The sequence below is a fragment of the Poromitra crassiceps genome (genome assembly GCF_964638095.1).
Source record: "Poromitra crassiceps genome assembly, chromosome: 14".
Taxonomy (NCBI): Eukaryota; Metazoa; Chordata; class Actinopteri; order Beryciformes; family Melamphaidae; genus Poromitra; species Poromitra crassiceps.
This window is the reverse complement of record NC_139633.1, coordinates 35,396,120-35,419,298: the sequence shown is the minus strand read 5'-3', so window position 1 is coordinate 35,419,298 and position 23,179 is coordinate 35,396,120. Positions and strand designations below refer to the sequence as shown.

Below are 23,179 nucleotides of genomic sequence, written 5' to 3'. Positions count from 1 at the left end.
CTTTAGGCTGCGTCTAGCGCCGATACCAAGATATCAAGTGCGCTGGTCCACGCCCACTGCGCCAGGCGCTCGGCGTAGAAACTAGGCCGATGCAACGATAGGGGCCCACAGTATATTTTGAGAGACAAGCCGAGGGCCACTTTAAATCTGTCTGCGGGCCACAATTGGCCCCAGGGCCGGACTTCAGACATGCCTGGCCTAAATGCATCAAATAAGGTCTGTGGCTAACAAAAGTTTATGGGCGTGGTCATTTGTGTTCAGCAATATAATTTTCACACACGTGGGCCACTTTTATGACTTTGAAACATCAATGTGTTTTTTTAACACATTCAGTGCCACAGCGCTTCAGTAAAATTGTCTGGAGCCTGTGCCAGATTCACTTCCATTCAGTTGAAAACAGCTATAGAATTTTTTCTATTATGGCTATATTAACGGGGCTGGACTTTAATGAAAGATTGAACACTCCTGCTTCTTCCAAAGAAGAAATTTTGTTTCTAGACAGTTCCATTATGAAATTACAGCCTCTCAAAAAAGTGCACTTTCAAGGGTTTTCTGTCGTTTTTTTTTTCTTTCCAAGATATAGCCCCTTTTATGAATACCTTTTGCACTCTAATTTCGAGCACATTCACTGACTCTGGCTGGTGTTTTCTGATGTGGTGGCGTGTGGTGTGGTTTCTGTGCAGCCACACACCCCTCCCCCCCCCCACCCCCACCCCCCCTCTCCACCTCTGAGCTGCGGGCTCCTCCCACACGCACAGAGTTTGCTTTCTCGACTCTGTTTTTGCCCCGGACAGATCCCAGCTTTGCTGCGCGCATCATTTCCTTGATGGGCATCAAGGAAATGATGCGCGCTGGCAAACGCGACTGAACGAAAAGGCTTGGCCCGTTCGGCTTCGGATGCTGGCTTTCTAGGAAATCGTGTGGAGATAGATAGAAGCATAAGAGCTCAGTTGTGAGCGCGGATGCAGCCGAGCCCACTCTCGCTGTAGACGGAGCAATATATACGGCTCTGGCAGAAAGCATGCATCGGTTTCCACGGCTTTCTCCGCTGTCTCCTGTACAAAGTAAAGGATCTGAGGTGGGTGGAGCAGCTCCTGTGACGATGTTTAAGGTGGCGCCGTGTGATCCCTTGAAGGGATTCATGCTCACTGGCTGGGTACGACCTTAAACAGCAGAATTATGGAATAATATGAATTATGATTTTAGGACGTCCACAGACGTCCTTGGCACTGAACGTTACTTTTTTTTAGGACGTGCACAGACGTCCTTGGCACTGAATGTGTTAACACTGTTCAGTAAACATTTAACACTGTTCAGTAAACATTTCACACTGTTCAGGAAACATTTCACACTGTTCAGTAAACTTCAAAAGCCATAAAAGTGGCCCACATGTGTGAATTAACCAAGAAGAAAATCCCTCTGAAGGTTAACATTTGTCTGAAATATTCGACTACCATTAAGCATGACACTCTAGAATACAATCTGAAGGGATAAACATGAATGTACCTGTGGCAGAGGCTTGTTGGGACCAGTTACATCACTGATCTGTGTCTTAGGCAGCAGAGGTTGTGAGTCCTCCATGGTAGTAGCTGTATCGCCGTCTGTCTGTAAACACATATTAAGGACAAAATCTTAGATTATGAAAATATAACAAAAAAAAAGGCAATTTGATGTAAACACTGCATAACACACAATTAAGTTGATGACTTGTTCAGACAAAATCTCTAAAATGAGATGCATGCCAATATGCACAAGACTTCTTAAACTTTTTCTGTCATTCTGAAGAGCTGACCGGGCTCTGCGTATCAGTTCAGCGGGTGCGAGTATGACTACTGGTCTGGAGTCAGCTGAGCTGAGCTGAGCTGGATACATGCTTTTGAGCATCACAATCACAACACAGCCCCCGCGAAATGACTCATTTCACTATCAGAATTTGATCCATTTGGTCCAATAACATTTAGAAAGTCTAGAAGTGCCGCATGATTACATTATTTTAGCCCATTCAAGTTAGCAGACTCAGAGTAAGTCGAGGGCTGAACCGAAAGTTACCCAGCAGACTGCAGAGCCTGGTGAGCTGCTCTACAGAGAGCCAATCACAAGCTGACATTTAGGGGAATTAACTATCTCTATTAATTCTACCCCGTTTCTTCTCGGTTTAATCATTGTTGTCATGCATTAAAACTAAAGTAATGAGCTTGTTTTGGAAATGTAAGGAGTAGAAAGTACAGATACTTGTGTTAAAATGTAGGGAGTAAAAGTAAAAAGTTGTCAGAAAAATAAATACTAAGTAAAGTACAGATACCCGAAAAATCTACTTAAGTACAGTAACAAAGTATTTGTACTTTGTTACTTCCCATCTCTGAAGGAGGAAATGTATGGGGTTTTAGAATGGGGATTTCACTTTGCCTAAATCAGGGGTGCCCAAACTTTTTTGAATGGGGGCCAGATTAGATCATGTGAAAATGTCGGGGGGCCAGGTGTTCTTGCATCATATGGGTTATAATTTTTTTTAATCAAAAATCACATACAAATGTACTCTAAATATTTTGTTTACAATCTGAAAACATTAGTTCTGCATGTGCTGTTCCTACTTGGTTCCTGTACAAACTGTATGATGGTGCTGTCATAGGTGAAGGGAAACAATGCAAATTGAACTTGCTTGATTAACCAATACTGTGTAGAGGACCACATATAGTATATTTTGAGAGACAAGCCGAGGGCTACTTTAAATCTGTCTGCGGGCCACAATTGGCCCCAGGGCCGGACTTCAGACATGCCTGGCCTAAATGCATCAAATAAGGTCTGTGGCTAACAAAAGTTTATGGGCGTGGTCATTTGTGTTCAGCAATATAATTTTTACACACGTGGGCCACTTTTATGACTTTGAAACATCAATGTGTTTTTTTAACACTGTTCAGTAAACATTTAACACTGTTCAGTAAACATTTCACACTGTTCAGGAAACATTTCACACTGTTCAGTAAACTTCAAAAGCCATAAAAGTGGCCCACATGTGTGAATTAACCAAGAAGAAAATCCCTCTGAAGGTTAACATTTGTCTGAAATATTCAACTACCATTAAGCATGACACTCTAGAATACAATCTGAAGGGATAAACATGAATGTACCTGTGGCAGAGGCTTGTTGGGACCAGTTACATCACTGATCTGTGTCTTAGGCAGCAGAGGTTGTGAGTCCTCCATGGTAGTAGCTGTATCGCCGTCTGTCTGTAAACACATATTAACACATTCACTGCCAGCCGTTTTTTTTTTACTGTAGGTAGCTTCTGCCAGAGGGTTTTTTTGAGGATTCTGGCTCATCTTTCAACAGCCGAGGATTATTTTGTGTTAGGATTTTGTGAACACAAAATATCTCAAAAGAACTAATAGAATGTGTGCTTTCTCTGTCTAAAAGAGTTAGTTTGTAGAGTTAGTAGTTATGTAGTAGGGATGGGCATTTTAACCAATTTAAATACTCGAGTACTCTCCTTCTATTATGAACGAGTAATCGGGTACTCGCTGGGGGGGGGGGCTTTGGGGGTCCGTGTGGAAACACACGCTTAACCCAAGTTTGGCTATGTTAAGCAGTTCATTTCGAATATCTATTACTATGGTAATGACGGAGCAGGGGTAATCTGCTGTGTATGGGGCTATTCACACATAGCGTTTGCATTTTTGCATAGAAAAAGCACAACCTGTAGCACTTTTTGTGAGGAAAGGGACAATTAGGTGACGTTAGCTGCAGCTGTTGTCCCTACCTCAGATCTCTAGTGGTTGGATGGCAGCATTGGTTAGCGCTGCGTCGTCAGAGCAGACTTGTGAAACAAGCGAAGAAGGCTCAATTCCAATAGGCCTACATGCCCGGTACAATCCATTCTGCTTTATGATCAGTACAGTAACGTAAATCCACGGATTACAAGGTCCGGTGTTCTGCCAAAAAGTGAAAACTGACCAGTGACCATAACGTTAGCTGCAGCTAAATAGTGATTGTCAAGACTTTTGGGACATTTTAGTATAATTATTGATCTGCCGCAGCCACTTTTCCTCTCATAACAGAGAAAAATGCTATTTAAATTGTGTGGTTGTGGGTGCGTGCGGCTGCTGTAGGTGCTCTTTAATGTTGTGCAGCAGCGGCTCATTTGTGATCAGACCGTTGACAGGAGCACACAGACCGTTGGTATGTATAAGCTGCTAGTTGTAAAATAGCCTGCTGTCAATGGTTCAATCATAAATAAATAACGTGTGTCACGTTTACCACGTTATCCCGATGTGTTTTAGTTAAATTTATAATTTGGGGATTATAAACGTTCAGTCTAATGTGAGATTAACGTAGCGCCCTCAGCTAGTTCTCGGCTAGCTGAGCAGCATTCTCAGTCCAATATTAGCCGAGACATTAGCGTCAATTAAAATGCTTCGTCGGCTGACGGAAATGATAGCGTGGTAAACGTTGACTGTAACTCCATAATCCGTTGCTGTTTGATCCGTTGCATTAACGTGTCATGTTGAATGTCATGGTGTTTGTGTCTTGCCGGCGACATGTGTGAGTGGCTAGACACGGACTATTTGGTAACATCGCATGCCGGTTTAGGTACTGCTTTGCGCATGCGCCTAGGGCGCTAAGCTTTCTGGGAAGTGGAGTCACTGTAGTTATTTGGGGTCTGCTGTGTACAATCTATGGCTGTGTTATGTGTTGGACTACATTACTGGTATATGTACAATGTTGCTTGTGTATATTTAGAGAATATATTACTTACATTTATGTGGGTTTAAAGAGATGTAGAATGATAATTAATAATGGAAGAAATAATTGACAAGCTTAAGGAAATCTATGTTCTGTGTATTGAAAAATGAAGACAGCTCTTAGTAGTTGCAGTTTATTGAACATACATACATGTAACATTTGCTTCTTTGTATCTGATTATTTCAGGTTTATGACCTGTGGTCATTTGGAACTAAAAAATAAACAAACCAAAAGACAAACACGAGTCATATCTTCTAGTGTGCTGCCTGCCAAGCTTATTCGGAGGGCTAAACTTTGAAAGATCCAAACAGTCATAAACCAAGGCCCCGGTTCTGGAGAAAACTAGGCCGGACAACCTTGAAGCAAGGACAAATAAAGACTAATAATTAAAGGACTGTTTAACCAATCTGACTGTGAGCTAACAGCCCATCCATAAACGCTGTCTGCTCATCTGCTAACCTGCTAGCCGAGGAATAAAGAAGCTAAAGCCAAGAAGAAGGGACAGTCTACAAACCCAATAGAGGAAAACGACTATTGAGCCCAGGTGGCATTGAAAGCTGAAACCATCGGTAAACGCAAGACAAAGTAGCAAGATGGCAACAACAAAGGATGAGCTGGAGAAGCTTAAGCAGAAGCGTTCAGCAGTCCAGACATCGTTCACCAGAAAAGCCAACCATCTCGCCTCCAGGGCTAACGCACTGGGAGAAAGTGAAATGAGAGACGATTGGATGAACTTTAAAATGGAGCACACCAGAGTCAGAGATGCTGGCTTTGAGTATGCCACGGCCCTGAGAGAAGCAGATGATGAACAGGCAGAAGAGAATGCGGAGCATATCGATCAGAAAACAGCGGATTGCGACTGCAAGTTTGATGAGACTGAACAAATCATCCAAAAGAGCTTCTGGACCAGGTTCGCTGAGGAGGCAATTCGCACCCTCGGAGATGAGGCTGAATCAGCCATGGACCAGGCTGAGAAAACTGACTACCGGCAGATGACCGGGAAGCAGCGCGAGCTGATGAATAGGAGCCTGGAACGGGAGGTCTTCGAGCTTGACAGAGGGTTAACTGCGTGGTTAAACTTGATTCCTAGACCCAAGATAACGGAGTCGAGAGACCGGATTAGGAAGCTGAGGAAACGACGAGAGAAACTGTGGGATGAGTGGTCGTGGCAAGGCAGTGCTCAAGGCTGGGATGGTGGCAAAGAGGAGGAGGCTGATGAACCAGTAGAGCAAAACCAAGACGAACAGCAGAGCAAGACCGGTGAGGAGGCAGAGCCTGTTCAACCTGACTCTGACCTGTTCGACCCTGGGAGCATACAACCCCCCTTAGGCGGCATCCAGCCTAGTTTGCCCAGCGTGCCCCCCAATCTCAGCTATGGTGTACTTCCAAATGCCGCAAGCACGCCACGTGGGACCTTCAACGCACTGCAAGGTGGTTCCGGCATGAACTCCGGGACCTACAATGTCAGGCCCCTGATCAGTCTGGAGCGGGCACGCCTGCCCATATTTTCCGGTGACATGAGGGAGTACTACCGTTGGAAAGCTGAGTGGGAAGACCTGCAGCGCCTAGGAAACCCACACGGATTGGAGAATGTGAAGAAATTCCACCTTCTAGGCAGCCTAGACGACAAAGTCAAGAGGGACTTCGTGCTATCCAGCTGTGGATCTGCAGACGACGTATTCAGACTCCTGGACAATAAGTACGGAAACAAGCCAAGGATAGTGCTTCTAATCTCGAAGGAAGTGCAAGGACTTCCCCCTGTGAAGGGAAACCACCCTAGAAAGACAATCGAACTGATTCAGGCTGTGGAGAGAGCACTTCGTGATCTCCAAGTCCTGGGTGAGGAAGATGCTGTGAAAAATCGGGTGGTTGCACAGTCAATTGAGAGTAAGCTTCCTGACTCCCTAAAAGAAAAGTGGCTCACGTACAAGAATGAACCTGCAAGCGGCTTTTCATCGCGCAACCACTTTGATTGTCTATTGCAGTACCTAAAAAAGCAAGAAGACATTCTTGAGGAGTTAGATCAGCTGCAGCTGCAGCCCAGCCCAGCGGACAAACCAGAGAGGTGGAAGGAAAAGAAGGCGTTCACCAGAGCCACATCGGGGAACACTCAAAAGAACTCTCAACCGAATTCATGCATCGCGTGTGGAGACGAGATGCACGCGGGCAGACTGTTTGCCTGCAAAGTCTTCAAGAAGCTCAACCTGTCGAGTAAGAAGGCTCAGCTGAAGAAAGCAGGAGCATGCTTCAAGTGCTTGCGCCACCATGGCGAAGATGGCAGTTGCACCCAAAGATTTCTCTGCTCAAAGGATGACTGTCGGAAAGGAGGGTCCTCAGACCACAACTACTTGCTCTGTCCGAAGCCACCAGTCAAGAAGAAGGATAAAACGAGCGGAGAGCAGAGCGATCCAAGAGTGCAGAAAAGAGGACTTGGACTGACCGACAAACAGGAGGACCTCCTTGCCAAACTCTCTCCAGAGCTGAAGGCAGAGTTCAAGGAAGCTTTCTCAAATAAAGTTTCAACAACAGTGTGCACCAGCACTGGAAATGAGCCGAAAGAGTACCCGGTCGTAATGATGCTACTGGAAGTGACGACAAACTCAGGCCAGCTAATCGGCGCTTTGATTGACCTTGCGTCAGATACAAATTACATCTCGAATGAAGCCGCCGAGCGTCTCAAGCTGAATGGTGAGAACATCAAGATGATTGTTCAAGGAGTCGGAGGGATGGAGAAGACAGTTGCTACTAGAAGCTATACCCTGAGGCTGAGGGTAAAGACCCCCAAGGGTACAGTAACGGAGCACAAACTCCTCTGTTACGGCTTGGAAAGCATCGCTAAGGTGAACCAAGCAGTCACACCACAGCAACTACTGAAGTTCTTCCCTGATGTTGCAGCCAAGGATTTGGTCCGCCCCGAGAAGATTGACCTGTTAATTAGTCACAGGGAAGGTCGCCTGGTCCCACAGCCAACCAAAGTTGTGGGAGACCTCGTCCTCTGGGACGGTCCCCTGGGTAAGACTGTCGGCGGAACTCATCCTGACCTTTTCGAAGTGGTAGACCTCGCAGTGCATAGGTCCGAAACTCACTTTGCGAGGTCAATGAGAACAACTTCAAAAGCGTACAGAGAGATCCTTGTGGACCCAGCAGGACCTAGCGAAGCCCAGGTGAGAAATGGAGAAACAATCACCCGGAGTACTGCGACTACTAACAAAGAAGTCTTCGAGTGGTTCAAGTGGGACAGTGTCGGCGCGGCCTGTGATCCTCAATGTGGTGGCTGCAAGTGCGGTAGGTGCCCTCCTGGAGGCAAAGAAATGACCCTAGGAGAAGAAAGGGACCTAGAAAAAATCAAAGAATGCCTCACCTACGTGCAATCAGACAAGCACAGCGAAACCCCTCACTGGGACGCAGCTTACCCATGGAAAGGAGACCCTGCGACGCTGCCAGACAATCGTCGTGCAGTGGAGGCAACCTTCCTAAACACGGAGAAACGTCTCGCGAGGGAGCCAGAGTGGAAGGCTGCGTACAGAGAACAAATCCACGAAATGGTCTCAAGGGGAGCTGCTGCTAAACTCACTAAAGAGGAGATCGACAGTTGGAAGGGACCGAAGTGGTACATCAGTCATCTAGTTGCACCAAATCCTCACTCAACTACTACCCCTGTAAGAATTGTTTGGAATAGTAGCCAAGAGTTCCGGGGAGTAAGTCTGAACGACCTCCTGCACAAGGGTCCCGACGTACTCAATCAGATCAGAGGAGTCCTTTTGAGGTTCAGGAGTGGGTTGTACGCTGCTTTAGGTGATGTGAAAAAAATGTACAACTCCGTTTGGCTGAAAGACGAAGAAGTCCAGCTTCACCGCTTCCTCTGGAGGGACAACCCAGAGGATGAGATTGAAGTCTTCGTGGTCGTCAGGGTCAACATCGGCGATAAGCCTGCGGGCTGCATTGCTCAGGTCGCCATGAGGGAAACGGCAAACCTGCCCCAGTTCACTGCCATGGTTGAAGAGCGCCGGGTTCTGATAGAAGACAGCTATGTCGACGACATCTTGACATCTCACGATGACCTCGAGACACTGGAAAGCATCACCAAAGGGGTGGAAAAGATCTTAGAAGCTGGGGGCTTCTTCCTGAAACCATGGGTCTTGTCTGGCCACAGTGGGAGGTCAAGAGCCACAGCCAGCTCCAGTACTAGTGAGACTGTTACGCCTGCGCCCAAAACTCTGGTGTTACCCAACCAAATGCGGGACGAAGAGAGCAAGGCACTGGGAGTCGGCTATGAACCAGAGACCGACAAACTTCGTGTGTTGACGTCCATCAACTTCTCGAAGAAGCGAGGAAAAACGAGGACAGGACTGGACTTGCGCGAAGAGGAAGTGAGAAGCAACACTCCAAACCCCTTGACGCGTCGAGTACTGCTAAGCCAGGTTGCTGCATTCTACGACCCCAGTGGTCTAGCCACGCCTGCTAAGCAAAAAGGGGTGATGCTTGTGAGGGAATCCTACCAAGAAGCGGGGAAAGACAACCCGACCAAAGATACTTGGGATGACCCTCTCTCGCCAAAACTCCGAGAGGCATCCATAAGACTCTTCGAGGAGTATGTGAGACTTGGCCAGATCAGGTTCGAGAGAAGCCTCACGCCACCAGGAGCCATAGGCCGCCCAGTGGGAGTCTCGTTTTCAGATGGGAGTGAGGCTTCCTACGGCGCCGTGCTCCACCTCCGGTGGGAGACGCAGAACGGGGTCGTTGTGAGGTTGGTTGAGTCAAAGGCCAAACTTACTCCCCTTGACCAAAAAGGGGACGTGATTAAGGCAGAGTTGTGCGGCGCAGTCTTCGCAAGCCGACTGAGAAGCTACTTTGAGAAGCACTGCTGCATCGAGGTTGCGCACTGGATCCACTTCGTAGACAGCCAAACGATCCTGGGAGCAATCCAGAAGGATAGCTACGGCTATCAGACTTTCTTTGCAAACCGTATCGGAGAAATCCAGAAGGCTGGTCCAATAGAAGACTGGAGGTGGGTTGAGGGCAACCTCAACATATCAGACATCATTACAAGGGGAGCATCGCCTGAGGAGCTCGATGAAGAGTCGGAGTGGCAAAGAGGCCCTGGGTTCCTAAGATTGCCGGAAGGTGAGTGGCCGTTGAAGATGGCTAGCGACATCGTGACCACCGTTGCTGATGACGTGAAGAGGACCAGAGAAAAGCTTTCTCAGCTGCGGTCACCAGGGCTCAGTCGCAGAAAACATCTGGCCCCAGCAAAACTGACGTTGGCCTGGGCTTGGGAGACTCCACGGATGAAGAGGGTCGTCCCGCGCCGCAGCCACCGCCAAAAGGTCAGGGTCCAACTCCAGCAGCAGAGAGGCCAACCAGGAAACCCTGGGGTGGAGATCTCGTGCGCCTTGTCGAGACCAAGCGGTTCAGTACCTTGTCAAAACTGTGTGGGGCTGTCGCCTGGACTCGACGAGCTGCGGAATCCTGGCTGAATAGACAACAGCAAGGCGCGGGTCCAGCAAAGTGGGAGGCAAAGGGCTCTAAGCTGTCGGCAGAAGAAAGAACAACAGCCTTCCAAGACCTGGCCCTTGCGGCCCAAGACGACCGCCTGGTCGTGACCAAGGATGACAAAACAGGACTATTGCTGTGTGGCGGTAGAGTCCAATCTTGGAACGAAGACGGTACGGCTGTACCGTTGATCCCTTTCCAGTCGTGGATGGGGACGTTGCTGGCAAGGGAAGCTCATGAGTCAAATCATGAAGGCGTTGCTGCCACATTGCTGCGCACAAGGAAAAAGGCCTGGGTGGTGCAAGGTCGGAGGATAGCCAAGAAAGTGATCAACGAGTGCATCACTTGCAAGAAGCAAAGAGCCAGACTGTGCCAACAAGTGATGAGCGATCTCCCTCAGGAACGGACTAGCAGAGCAAACCCATTCGAGTACACCACACTGGACCTCTGTGGCCCCTTCGAGGTGAGGGACGCTGTTAAGAAAAGGGTCAAGCAAAAGGTCTGGGGAGTAGTATATTGCTGCATGGCTTCAAGAGCCGTCCACGCCGACCTCGTCGATGACCAGTCTTCCGAAAGCTTTCTTCAGGCCTACTCTCGATTCACTGCTCTGAGAGGGCATCCGAAGAAGCTATGGTCTGACAGAGGCTCTAACTTCGTGGGTGCTAGGCCTGCACTGAGAGAGCTACACAGACACCTGGCCTGTTTGCAGAAGGCATCTGTTGAGAACGTGGCTGCCAGGAATGGCACCGAGTGGCAGTGGGACTTCCATCCTGCGGACTCGCCCCACAGGAACGGAGCAGCCGAGGCAGCGGTTAAGCTCATTAAGAGAGCTCTTAACAGCCTCGGCGGAACAACCGGCTGCTACACCTGGGGGGAGTTCCAGACCCTTCTTTACTCAGCAGCTAACTTGACCAACGAGCGACCCATCGACGCCAAGGCACAGGAGCAAGAGGACGCAGTGGAGTACTTGACTCCAAACTCCCTTATCCTGGGGCGCACCGGACCGGGAGGAGACATGCACGGAATCGACGTGGAAACCCACTCGTGGCACAGGCTGAGGGCTGTCCAGGCTGGAGTGGACAGGTTCTGGTCAAAGTGGAGTGAGCTGGCCGGCCCAAACTTGTTCATACGGCACAAGTGGCACCGAGCGGGGAGAAGTGTTGAGGTTAGAGATGTGGTCTGGATCGCAGACCAAAATGCTCTGAGAGGGCAGTTCCGGCTCGGCCGGGTCATCGCTACATATCCCGACAAGAAAGGGGTGGTGCGGGATGCGGACGTTACAACCTGTGTGGGTATTCCCGCCCCCCTTGTGTCCAGGGCCCAGAGAAAAGACTCTGACTTGCCCGCGACCATCGTCCTTCGCAGGGATGTGCGGAGGCTGGTGGTCTTGATTCCAGTTGAGGACCAACTGGAGTAAGATAAGTCCTCGCTAGGGGGACCCAAGAGACTCTGAGTGAACTCTGAATGCCTAGTTTAACCTTGAAGGACACTTTCATTTCGAAAGGCGCTTTAGTTTCCATTTTGAATACTTATAAATGCAGGACTTTTAAGTTTGTGATACCTACTGAGAGACTCAAGTGTTAATTGTGGCCTCCTTGGATCTTTGATCAGTCGGCCAAGTGGGAGGTGTCAAGACTTTTGGGACATTTTAGTATAATTATTGATCTGCCGCAGCCACTTTTCCTCTGATAACAGAGAAAAATGCTATTTAAATTGTGTGGTTGTGGGTGCATGCGGCTGCTGTAGGTGCTCTTTAATGTTGTGCAGCAGCGGCTCATTTGTGATCAGACCGTTGACAGGAGCACACAGACCGCTGGTATGTATAAGCTGCTAGTTGTAAAATAGCCTGCTGTCAATGGTTCAATCATAAATAAATAACGTGTGTCACGTTTACCACGTTATCCCGATGTGTTTTAGTTAAATTTATAATTTGGGGATTATAAACGTTCAGTCTAATGTGAGATTAACGTAGCGCCCTCAGCTAGTTCTCGGCTAGCTGAGCAGCATTCTCAGTCCAATATTAGCCGAGACATTAGCGTCAATTAAAATGCTTCGTCGGCTGACGGAAATGATAGCGTGGTAAACGTTGACTGTAACTCCATAATCCGTTGCTGTTTGATCCGTTGCATTAACGTGTCATGTTGAATGTCATGGTGTTTGTGTCTTGCCGGCGACATGTGTGAGTGGCTAGACACGGACTATTTGGTAACATCGCATGCCGGTTTAGGTACTGCTTTGCGCATGCGCCTAGGGCGCTAAGCTTTCTGGGAAGTGGAGTCACTGTAGTTATTTGGGGTCTGCTGTGTACAATCTATGGCTGTGTTATGTGTTGGACTACATTACTGGTATATGTACAATGTTGCTTGTGTATATTTAGAGAATATATTACTTACATTTATGTGGGTTTAAAGAGATGTAGAATGATAATTAATAATGGAAGAAATAATTGACAAGCTTAAGGAAATCTATGTTCTGTGTATTGAAAAATGAAGACAGCTCTTAGTAGTTGCAGTTTATTGAACATACATACATGTAACATTTGCTTCTTTGTATCTGATTATTTCAGGTTTATGACCTGTGGTCATTTGGAACTAAAAAATAAACAAACCAAAAGACAAACACGAGTCATATCTTCTAGTGTGCTGCCTGCCAAGCTTATTCGGAGGGCTAAACTTTGAAAGATCCGAACAGTGATCGACATGAAGCAATAAAGTGATTCGTTCTCCACATTTCTTGTGGCTAACATTATGGGACAACGACAGTGTAGTCAGTAAACTAGCGCCACGTTTTCAATGAGTTTTATCGGGGGTGCGTTGTGGAGAAGCGTGCGTCTGTCTCGTGTCGTTAACGGGAGCGCATCTCCACCAGTCAATTTCCATGATGAGCTGGGAAACTTCCTGTTAAAACTTTCAAAATAATAGTACTTAAACAAAAGTAAATAGCTTATTGATGCACGTTGGATGAGAAAAAGGTATTTCAACAAACAAAGCAGCAAACCCAAAATACTCGTGATGTTAAGATTACGAGTGAAACTGTGGCTGTAAGGCATTACTCTAAATTAATATTAATGCCAATGTTACAATAAAGGTTTTATTTTGAAAGCCCTAAAGCAGATGACATACTTTTACATTCTTGCTGACTTGACGCCCGTGCAGTTATGCCTGTCTGAAACACAGCCATGCTGCCTGATCCACATGCATGACGATGTGTGCGTACCATTTTTAAAGGGGTGAGGGGTGGGGCGAGTACCCGAACAGCGGAAACATTACTCGAGTACTGACATTATGAACGAGTACTCGAGTACCCGAGTACTCCCGCCCATCCCTATTATGTAGGCATTAGCATTTGAATACAGCATGGTTTCAGCGTCTGAAAATTTAAGCTGAGATAAATATCTTTTTGTGAAATTCGATAGAACAGTCACTTTAAATTTATTTTTGGCATCAGTAAGACGTCAGACATCTAAACAATAGTTTTGAACAGTAATTTCCTCCATAACAGCAGGAAACTCCCCTCTCCTTCAAACTCCTCCCTCCGTGTGTGTTCTTCTCCTCCCTCCGTGGCTCTGCATGCAGCGGGCGTGTCACAAGCGAGTTGCTGCTGCTGCTGCCTGCCTGTCTGCTGGCGGCCGCTCTGAGTCTGGATGGGCTCGCTCGTTTCTTGGGGTTTCGGCTAGCTTTGATGAAGCTTTTGCGATTCTGGTCTTATTTATGCTGCGTGTTTCAAAGTGTGTTGCACCCATAATCTATTATGCAAATTTGCAATCCCCCACCGCCAGCACCCAGCGCGAAAGCGAAAGCGTTTTCGCCCCATCCATTTTCATGAGAATGGCTTCCTCATGCTGCTGTCTTTGCTTGGCTTTCAATAGTCTGGAGAGCACTGTCGCCACTTAGTGGGTTGGTGGAATGGATTGTACACGTTCGGTGGCTCCCATATTATAATAGGAGATGTAAAAGGGTTAGATCAACGTCCCACCGTCAATTTTTTTTTATTTTTTTTAAGACGAGATATCTCGTCAACGGCAGTCAACCGTTGGATTTTTTAAGACGAGATATCTCGTCAACGGCAGTGAACGTGTTAAGGACAAAATCTTAGATTATGAAAATATAACAAAAAAAAGCCAATTTGATGTAAACACTGCATAACACACAATTAAGTTGATGACTTGTTCAGACAAAATCTCTAAAATGAGATGCATGCCAATATGCACAAGACTTCTTAAACTTTTTCTGTCATTCTGGAGAGCTGACCGGGCTCTGCGTATCGGTTCAGCGGGTGCGAGTATGACTACTGGTCTGGAGTCAGCTGAGCTGAGCTGAGCTGGATACATGCTTTTGAGCATCGCAATCACAACACAGCCCCTGCGAAATGACTCATTTCACTATCAGAATTTGATCCATTTGGTCCAATAACATTTAGAAAGTCTAGAAGTGCCGCATGATTACATTATTTTAGCCCATTCAAGTTAGCAGACTCAGAGTAAGTCGAGGGCTGAACCGAAAGTTACCCAGCAGACTGCAGAGCCTGGTGAGCTGCTCTACAGAGAGCCAATCACAAGCTGACATTTAGGGGTATGAACTATCTCTATTAATTCTACCCCGTTTCTTCTCGGTTTAATCATTGTTGTCATGCATTAAAACTAAAGTAATGAGCTTGTTTTGGAAATGTAAGGAGTAGAAAGTACAGATACTTGTGTTAAAATGTAGGGAGTAAAAGTAAAAAGTCGTCAGAAAAATAAATACTAAGTAAAGTACAGATACCCGAAAAATCTACTTAAGTACAGTAACAAAGTATTTGTACTTTGTTACTTCCCATCTCTGAAGGAGGAAATGTATGGGGTTTTAGAATGGGGATTTCACTTAGCCTAAATCAGGGGTGCCCAAACTTTTTTGAATGGGGGCCAGATTAGATCATGTGAAAATGTCGGGGGGCCAGGTGTTCTTGCATCATATGGGTTATAATTTTTTTTAATCAAAAATCACATACAAATGTACTCTAAATATTTTGTTTACCATCTGAAAACAGTTCTGCATGTGCTGTTCCTACTTGGTTCCTGTACAAACTGTATGATGGTGCTGTCATCGTTAGGTGAAGGGAAAAAATGCAAATTGAACTTGCTTGATTAACCAATACTGTGTAGAGGGCCACATATAGTATATTTTGAGAGACAAGCCGAGGGCCACTTTAAATCTGTCCGCGGGCCACAATTGGCCCCAGGGCCGGACTTCAGACATGCCTGGCCTGAATGCATCAAATAAGGTCTGTGGCTAACAAAAGTTTATGGGCTTGGTCATTTGTGTTCAGCAATATAATTTTCACACACGTGGGCCACTTTTATGACTTTGAAACATCAATGTGTTTTTTTTACACTGTTCAGTAAACATTTAACACTGTTCAGTAAACATTTCACACTGTTCAGTAAACATTTAACACTGTTCAGTAGGGGTGTCACAATATATCGTCCCACGAAATTTCGCGATAGTAAAACGTCACGATATGTATCGTTGAGATGAAATCTCATATCGCAAAAAAAAAAAAAAATCTTTTTTTTTTTTTTTTTTTTTTTTTTCTTTCTTCAAAAAATAGACTAAGAAACGTCTTTGTTTGTTGAAGTTCAATGTGTGGAAAGTAGTTCAGTTGAACAAGTCTCTGAAGAGACACATGAGAAGTTATACAGGAGAGAAACCATTCAATTGAGTTTCTGGCAAAACTGTTTACTTGACACGAAAAACTGAAGATGCATAAAAAATAGATTAAGAAAAGTCTTGTTGTTTGAGTTTGAAGAAAAACTGAAGATGCATAATGAGAATCTATACTGCTGAGAAACCTTTTAGTTCAAAGTAAATCTAAGTGACGGTGTAACTCATTCTATTTCAAGATAAGCCTTATCTCCAATCTCATGTTTTTTCTAGTTGTTATTGTAATAACAATTTCCCACAACAGCATGTTTTGTATTTGTGCATTTCAAATAAAATACTACTTTTCCAGTCATATATTGGCATTATTCAAGTTTAAAAAAATATTGTTAAAATCGTATCGTATCGTATCGTTATCGTGAACCCAGTATCGTGATACGTATCGTATCGTGAACTGAGTGTATCGTGACACCCCTACTGTTCAGTAAACATTTCACACTGTTGTTCAGTAAACATTTCACACTGTTGTTCAGTAAACATTTCACACTGTTCAGTAAACATTTCACACTGTTGTTCAGTAAACATTTCACACTGTTGTTCAGTAAACATTTAACACTGTTCAGTAAACATTTAACACTGTTCAGTAAACATTTAACACTGTTCAGTAAACATTTAACACTGTTCAGTAACAAACAAACAAAACAAAAGTTTATGGGCGTGGTCATTTGTGTTCAGCAATACAATTTTCACACACGTGGGCCACTTTTATGACTTTGAAACATCAATGTTTTTTTTAACACTGTTCAGTAAACATTTAACACTGTTCAGTAAACATTTAACACTGTTCAGTAAACAGTTCACACTGTTCAGTAAACATTTCACACTGTTCAGTAAACATTTCACAGTGTTCAGTAAACATTTCACACTGTTCAGTCAACATTTCACACTGTTCAGTAAACATTTCACACTGTTCAGTAAACATTTCACACTGTTGTTCAGTAAACATTTCACATGTTCAGTAAACATTTCACACTGTTCAGTAAACTTCAAAAGCCATAAAAGTGGCCCACGTGTGAATTAACCAAGAAGAAAATCCCTCTGAAGGTTAACATTTGTCTGAAATATTCGACTACCATTAACCATGACACTCTAGAACAGTGGTTCCCAACCTTTTTTGTGCCGTGTACCCCTTGAGCTGTTTTGCCATGCCAAGTGTACCCCCTGACAGCGTGTTGATGATTCGCCCAAATTTGTTCAATTAATCTCATTCAACTTTTACTATCCAACACAACTGATTATTAAATTAAAACAATATTAAATTAAAATCATTTTGAATGACTCCCCTTTAATACAAATAGCTATACACTTATTGAGAATTAGCAAAATATTATCCTATATAGAGATAGATATATTCAGACTCACACAGTAACAGTTTCAACTATTTTTATTCAGTCACTTGGCACCTTTAAAAAGACACCTGAGCTAGTTTGTCTTTCATAAGCTTTGACAGTTCTGGGGGCAGCTGTTACCAGGCAAAATATCACACATAAGATAAGTAGATCCAAAAAGCAAAAGTTCAAATCAGTGCACATCACAGTCCTTTGATTTTCCATCATTGCAGCTGCACCATCGGTACAGATATGACTACAAGATTTCCACTCCAGATTGTTGTCTTTAAAAAAGCTGTCTATAATCTGAAATATTTCCTCGCTAGTTGTCTTTCCTACAAGCTTCTTGCAAAACAAAATATGTTCATTTATGTCCGACATTTCTTTATAACGAGCAAATGCCAGCAGCTGGGCTTCCCCACTGACATCGGTCATTTCATCTAACTGCAAAGCGAATTGACCTGCTTGCTTCATTTTATTCACAACTTGTCCAACAATATTAATTGACATATCATCGATCCGACGAGAGACTGTGTTGTTTGACAATGGAACCGTTTTGAGAGAGTCTGCTGCTTTCTTGTCGATCATAGTTTCAGCTAACATCAGGGCTGCAGGAAGAATCAGATCCTCAACGATTGAATTAGTCTTTTTTGATTTAGCCACAAGCAGTGACACAGAGTACGACACCTCCAGTGCTTTGCTCGACTTGAACTCTGAGAGTTTTCGAGTGAAAAAGTAGTTCGTCTTACCAAGACATGCTGCGTGTTTGGTGCTCTGGTGGCGTTGCAGATGAGCTGGCTTCATTTAATTATTTGCCAGGACTTCGCCACAGAAAAAACACTGTGGCTGCGGTGGATCTGCTGAGGTACAGGTAAATCCATACAAAATGTATTTTTCATTGAACAGCCGCGGTTTAGACCTGGCCTCCCTTTTCCTTTTTTCGCTTGGCTCGCCTGAACCGAAATCCGGATCAGCCGGGCGTTTGAGCCACTTACGCATAGTGGGAGCTATTGTTTGACCTGCAGCCAGCGTGAACGACTTCTTTTGTTTTTCACAGAGTAGAGGTGTCACAGTTAACACCTTCCAGGGAGCCGCCGGGGCTCCCCGGAACAATAGTTGCGGCGCGGAGTTTCTCTCTCTCTCCTCTCATCTGAAAATAAATTGTATTAATCCTCAAACTTTCCGCGTACCCCCTGCAATGTGCTCGCGTACCCCTAGGGGTCCCCGTACCCCCGGTTGGGAAACACTGCTCTAGAATACAATCTGAAGGGATAAACATGAATGTACCTGTGGCAGAGGCTTGTTGGGACCAGTTACATCACTGATCTGTGTCTTAGGCAGCAGAGGTTGTGAGTCCTCCATGGTAGTAGTAGCTGTATCGCCGTCTGTCTGTAAACACATATTAAGGACAAAATCTTAGATTATGAAAATATAACAAAAAAAAAAGCCAATTTGATGTAAACACTGCATAACACACAATTAAATTGATGACTTGTTCAGACAAAATCTCTAAGATGAGATGCATGCCAATATGCACAAGACTTCTTAAACTTTTTTTGTCATGCCCCACTTTGGAGGAGGACAAATGTTCATGCCCCACCGCCCCAACAAAAGTGTAACAAGTTGAACTTTTATTGAAATAACATCAAGTGTGCAATCACTTTGTTATAACAATATCAATAAAGTTCTATCTGTGCAAAAAATAACAAATATTTGGCAAGACAAATTTGCATTAAGTCTTATTATCACTGTATTAGTGGCTGCAATGAACCTGTTTTGCACTGCACATATTTTCAAAATAATAACAATAAAGTGCAACCTGTGCAAAACTAAACAAAACACGTTCAAATATTTGGCAATATAAATTAACCATCCATGGAATCAATGCGAAGTCACTACAGAAGCGGGGTTCATTTATTGCTTGCCGGGAAAGAAGTCTGATGTCAAAATGGTCAAAACATTGGTTCCGCGCTGCATTTCTGCATTTCCCCCTGCGCCCCACCTGTAATAGCCTGGTAAACCAGCCCGTCACGTGAACTCACATTTCATTTGGTTCTGCGTGACGGTCTGGCCCCAACTCTTCACCCAGTCCTTACAGGGGCGGGAGCATGGGCGGGCATAGTTGCCTTGGCAGACAACTCCTTCAGCCAATCAGCGTCGGATCCAGTCAAACCCAAATCCACTCGGGAGAATGGTAAAAACATCTTTTCCGCCGAGAAACTCTGCGGTTGCGGCGATACTCCTGTACTTGTTTAATTGTTGTTATTGAGTCTATTTCTGCAATAACTGCACTTTATGGCTGTTTAAACTAGACAAACGCTGACATTACTCCTTGAGACGATCAGGCAAGGAGGCGGCCATTATTGTTTTGTTAGTGCAGTGCTAGTAGCGTTCCTGATTGGCCAACTTGCGCTGTCAATCACATGACTTATTGGCTCTTCCGCTCTGCAGCTTAAACACCCTCCCAGGCTTAAGGGACGTCACGCAGAACCAAATGAAATGTGAGTTCACATGACGGGCTGGTTTACCAGGCTACACCTGTAATGCCACTGCGCCCCACAGGGGGGAAACACTGGTTCATGATAACCTTTTTACGCAGGTGATTTAGTGATATTTCTCCATGCAGCGTTCAGCTGCAATCAGCAGGGACCAGGTCAAACGTGCTTGGGAGCGAATACAAAATGGCCGCCTTTTTTTACTTTCACGTATGCCTTTCTTGCTGGATGAGGTGATTTCCCTTGTATTTTTTTTAATGAATGAGGTGAACATTTGCACCATTCCAGCTTGCCGCTCCTACGCTTTCAGGTGGAGGTGGGTTGCAGGGTAACCCGGCGCTGTGACTAGGTCCACTGGCGGAACGAAAGGCGATTACCCACCAACCCGCATTCACAACTTTCACATCGGAGGCGCGGATCTCATTTTACGGCTTTCAAGGCCGGTGTGAAAGCGGCCTCTCTCTCTCTCTCTCTCTCTCTCTCTCTCTCTCTCTCTCTCTCTCAGGTTACAGGAAAACAAGTGGAAAAAGTGAACAACGAGCACACTGCAAAAAATATACAGCTCCGGTGCAGGGGTCAAGTCTGTATCTTGGGGGAGGACTTTTTGACATTAAATCACTGCATGATAGACTTGTGGGGGGGCACACTTGCTTTCTCTGGGGGTCCAGTAGTCAAGATGATCCACATCCCCACCACTCCGGGGGAGCACCCCAGGGTTAGCGACAGCGTCACTGTTGCACACTGTCCCCTCCCAGCGTTTCCCGCACCTGGCCATGAGACTCCCCTACTGGTAGCACACCTCCACCCGCAACAGCCCTCAGCGTCACACCCCTGGCCCCTCCCCCAACCCTGGCCCCCCAATTTTTATTTTAGCTCACATACCTCTGAAGGTGTTCAGGACTGGTCAGCCACCAATATTGGACAATCTAGGGAGCCGTAGTCAGCGCTGCTCATTTTCAGTGTGAAAGCCTAGTGGAAAAAAATACACAGGACTTGTTAATAATGCAATTAGTAAATGTGTTTTGATGCCATATCTACAGGACTACTTTGTTACAAACACTCAATACTACATGTTTCCCCAGCATGGTCAGAACAGAGGGTGCTTCCCAGTTTTCACTTCATTTATTTCTGTGAACTGTTAAATATATTTTTCCTTTCTTTACTTGGTACATTGGTAAATGGAGAAAGCAGCAAAAGCCAACAGGGTGTGGCTGCCTCAGAAGTCCTCAAACAGTAGAACTCTCTGGCTGCTCCAGCACAACACATTCTCACAGCCAAATCCTCAAACAGTAGAACTCTCTGGCTGCTCCAGCACAACACATTCTCACAGTCAAGTCCTCAAACAGTAGAACTCTCTGGCTGCTCCAGCACAACATATTCTCACAGTCAAGTCCTCAAACAGTAGAACTCTCTGGCTGCTCCAGCACAACACATTCTCACAGTCAAGTCCTCAAACAGTAGAACTCTCTGGCTGCTCCAGCACAACACATTCTCACAGTCAAGTCCTCAAACAGTAGAACTCTCTGGCTGCTCCAGCACAACACATTCTCACAGTCAAGTCCTCAAACAGTAGAACTCTCTGGCTGCTCCAGCACAACACATTCTCACAGTCAAGTCCTTAAACAGTAGAACTCTCTGGCTGCTCCAGCACAACACATTCTCACAGTCAAGTCCTCAAACAGTAGAACATTTGCTCAGGAACTTTTTTCACACCCGGGGTAACTCTCTTACTTTGGTCGGGGTTGACGTGTTTGGCTGACGAGGTTGGCAGTGAATGTTGTAGGGTTAGGCACGAGGTAGTCTCCCTTCCGTGAGAGGAGTCTGGCTGCATGGAAACAGGCTACTGGGATAAGCCCTCCCCTGCTCTACTCTGCTCTCCCATTGGAGCGACTGTTTCAGTCGGTGCCAGATGTCCGGTCCCGGCTTATTACAAGCTTTGTCATTGCCTCCGACCATGTCAATCAGAGCGGCTTCCGCTCCCTCCTCCTTATGTGTAGCTGTAAATAGTGAAAACAACAACGCTAATGAGCTAGCAAGCTAACAGCAGAAACCTACACGCTAGCTCGTTGCTACACGCTGAAAATGGCAAGTTGGATTATTGGAAACTATTTTCCAATAGCACTGCAGCCACGTGGCGGCAGCGAAACTAGGCACGAGGTTGACGAGGTCGGGGTTAGGCAATAGCCCCCCTGATGGTTGGTTAGGGGTTAGGTTTGGGGTTAGGTCAAGCCAGTCTCTTCCACAATCTTCTTCTTATGCTCCAGAGCAGGGTAGGAAATTCACTCCCCCACCCCCCACCCCTTTTTCCATGGAATATGTTTTGGGGGCATTTTGGATAAATTCCAGGGCAATTTTTTTAATCAAATGTTGGGAAATACCTTATCATAGTTCGTCTATGTTGCATGACAGACCAATATTCAATAACTCGTATCCAAACTTATTTTATTTCTAAAAGTAAGCAAAAATACTAAACGGCTTTCATTGAAACAAACTGAAAAAGTTAGGCCTATATCCTTATTTCTCTACTCTTTCTGTTACAGGAGGCAATAGAGTCTATGTGCCTCTGTAACGGGGGTCATCACTAGGGGTGCTCCAGAAAATTGATTCTTGAAAGGATTGCAATTCTCAATGCCACGATTCCTGGATCGATTCCAAACTCCCAAGAATCGATTCTTCAATGTCAAATTTTTAATGCTGTGGATGTCTTTTTGAGGTGCACGTGAAGGCATCACCTCGCCGCGGAACCAATGGTGTCCTTTGAAAAAAGCATGTGATCTACTCATCATAGGAAGAGCGGAAAGGCTCTCAGCTCAGACGGGCTTGGCTCAGAGCCACAAGCCAACCTAGCTGGCTGCCAACGGTCACATAAACAGATGGAAATAAAATGTGTCAGACGATGGTTTTGTACACGGGAGACAGGGCTACAGTTGCAGCAGACAATAGTGCTAGCTAGCATTAGCTGGCTGGCATGAATGAGATGGCTAGTTAGCATTTTACTGTTGATGGCTAGCGGTAGCGATGTTAGCATTAACATCAACGTTACAGTGTATATGACAACAGTCGTGAAAGCGGCTAGCCGCTCGCAATCTTCAAAAAGTCCATTGACTATCTGGCTATCGTTATGCATGCTGTCTGGTAGACCATTTATAATTTAGCAGCTATCTGAATATGCTGCTATGGTTTCACTCTGTGCTTCCTTTATCAAACTACAGCTAATGTTAGCTGCTCAACAACATCCAGTGTGTCTAACATTAGTAGTCAGGCGCAGGTGTGTATTCAGAACACTGTCAGTGGCCGCAGGGCCGTAGCCAGGGATTTCGGGCCCCATGAAAGGATATCATATCAGGCCCACGGATGCCAGCGTCCGAAGGGCGGCTGTGAACATTTTTGGCCATTTGAAGCCCAATTTAGAGGAATATCTCATTTT

General features: G+C 45.5%; 1 protein-coding gene across 2 annotated transcripts in view; it reads right to left on the bottom strand.

Annotated features, from left to right (window-relative positions):
• Positions 1-23,179, bottom strand: part of LOC310789454 (NLR family CARD domain-containing protein 3-like) — a 118,017-nt gene that overhangs the window by 91,567 nt on the left and 3,271 nt on the right. Inside the window, exons 2-5 of one of the 2 annotated variants that reach the window (XM_083651097.1) lie at positions 20,635-20,721; positions 18,545-18,646; positions 3,129-3,227; positions 1,507-1,605 (exon numbers count right to left, since the gene is read on the bottom strand). In XM_083651097.1, the coding sequence (XP_083507223.1) occupies positions 1,507-1,605; positions 3,129-3,227; positions 18,545-18,619 (273 nt within the window). In that variant the 5' untranslated portion in view covers positions 18,620-18,646; positions 20,635-20,721. The remainder of the gene's footprint in view (positions 1-1,506; positions 1,606-3,128; positions 3,228-18,544; positions 18,647-20,634; positions 20,722-23,179) is intronic. The other variant, XM_083651098.1, reaches the window with a different exon arrangement.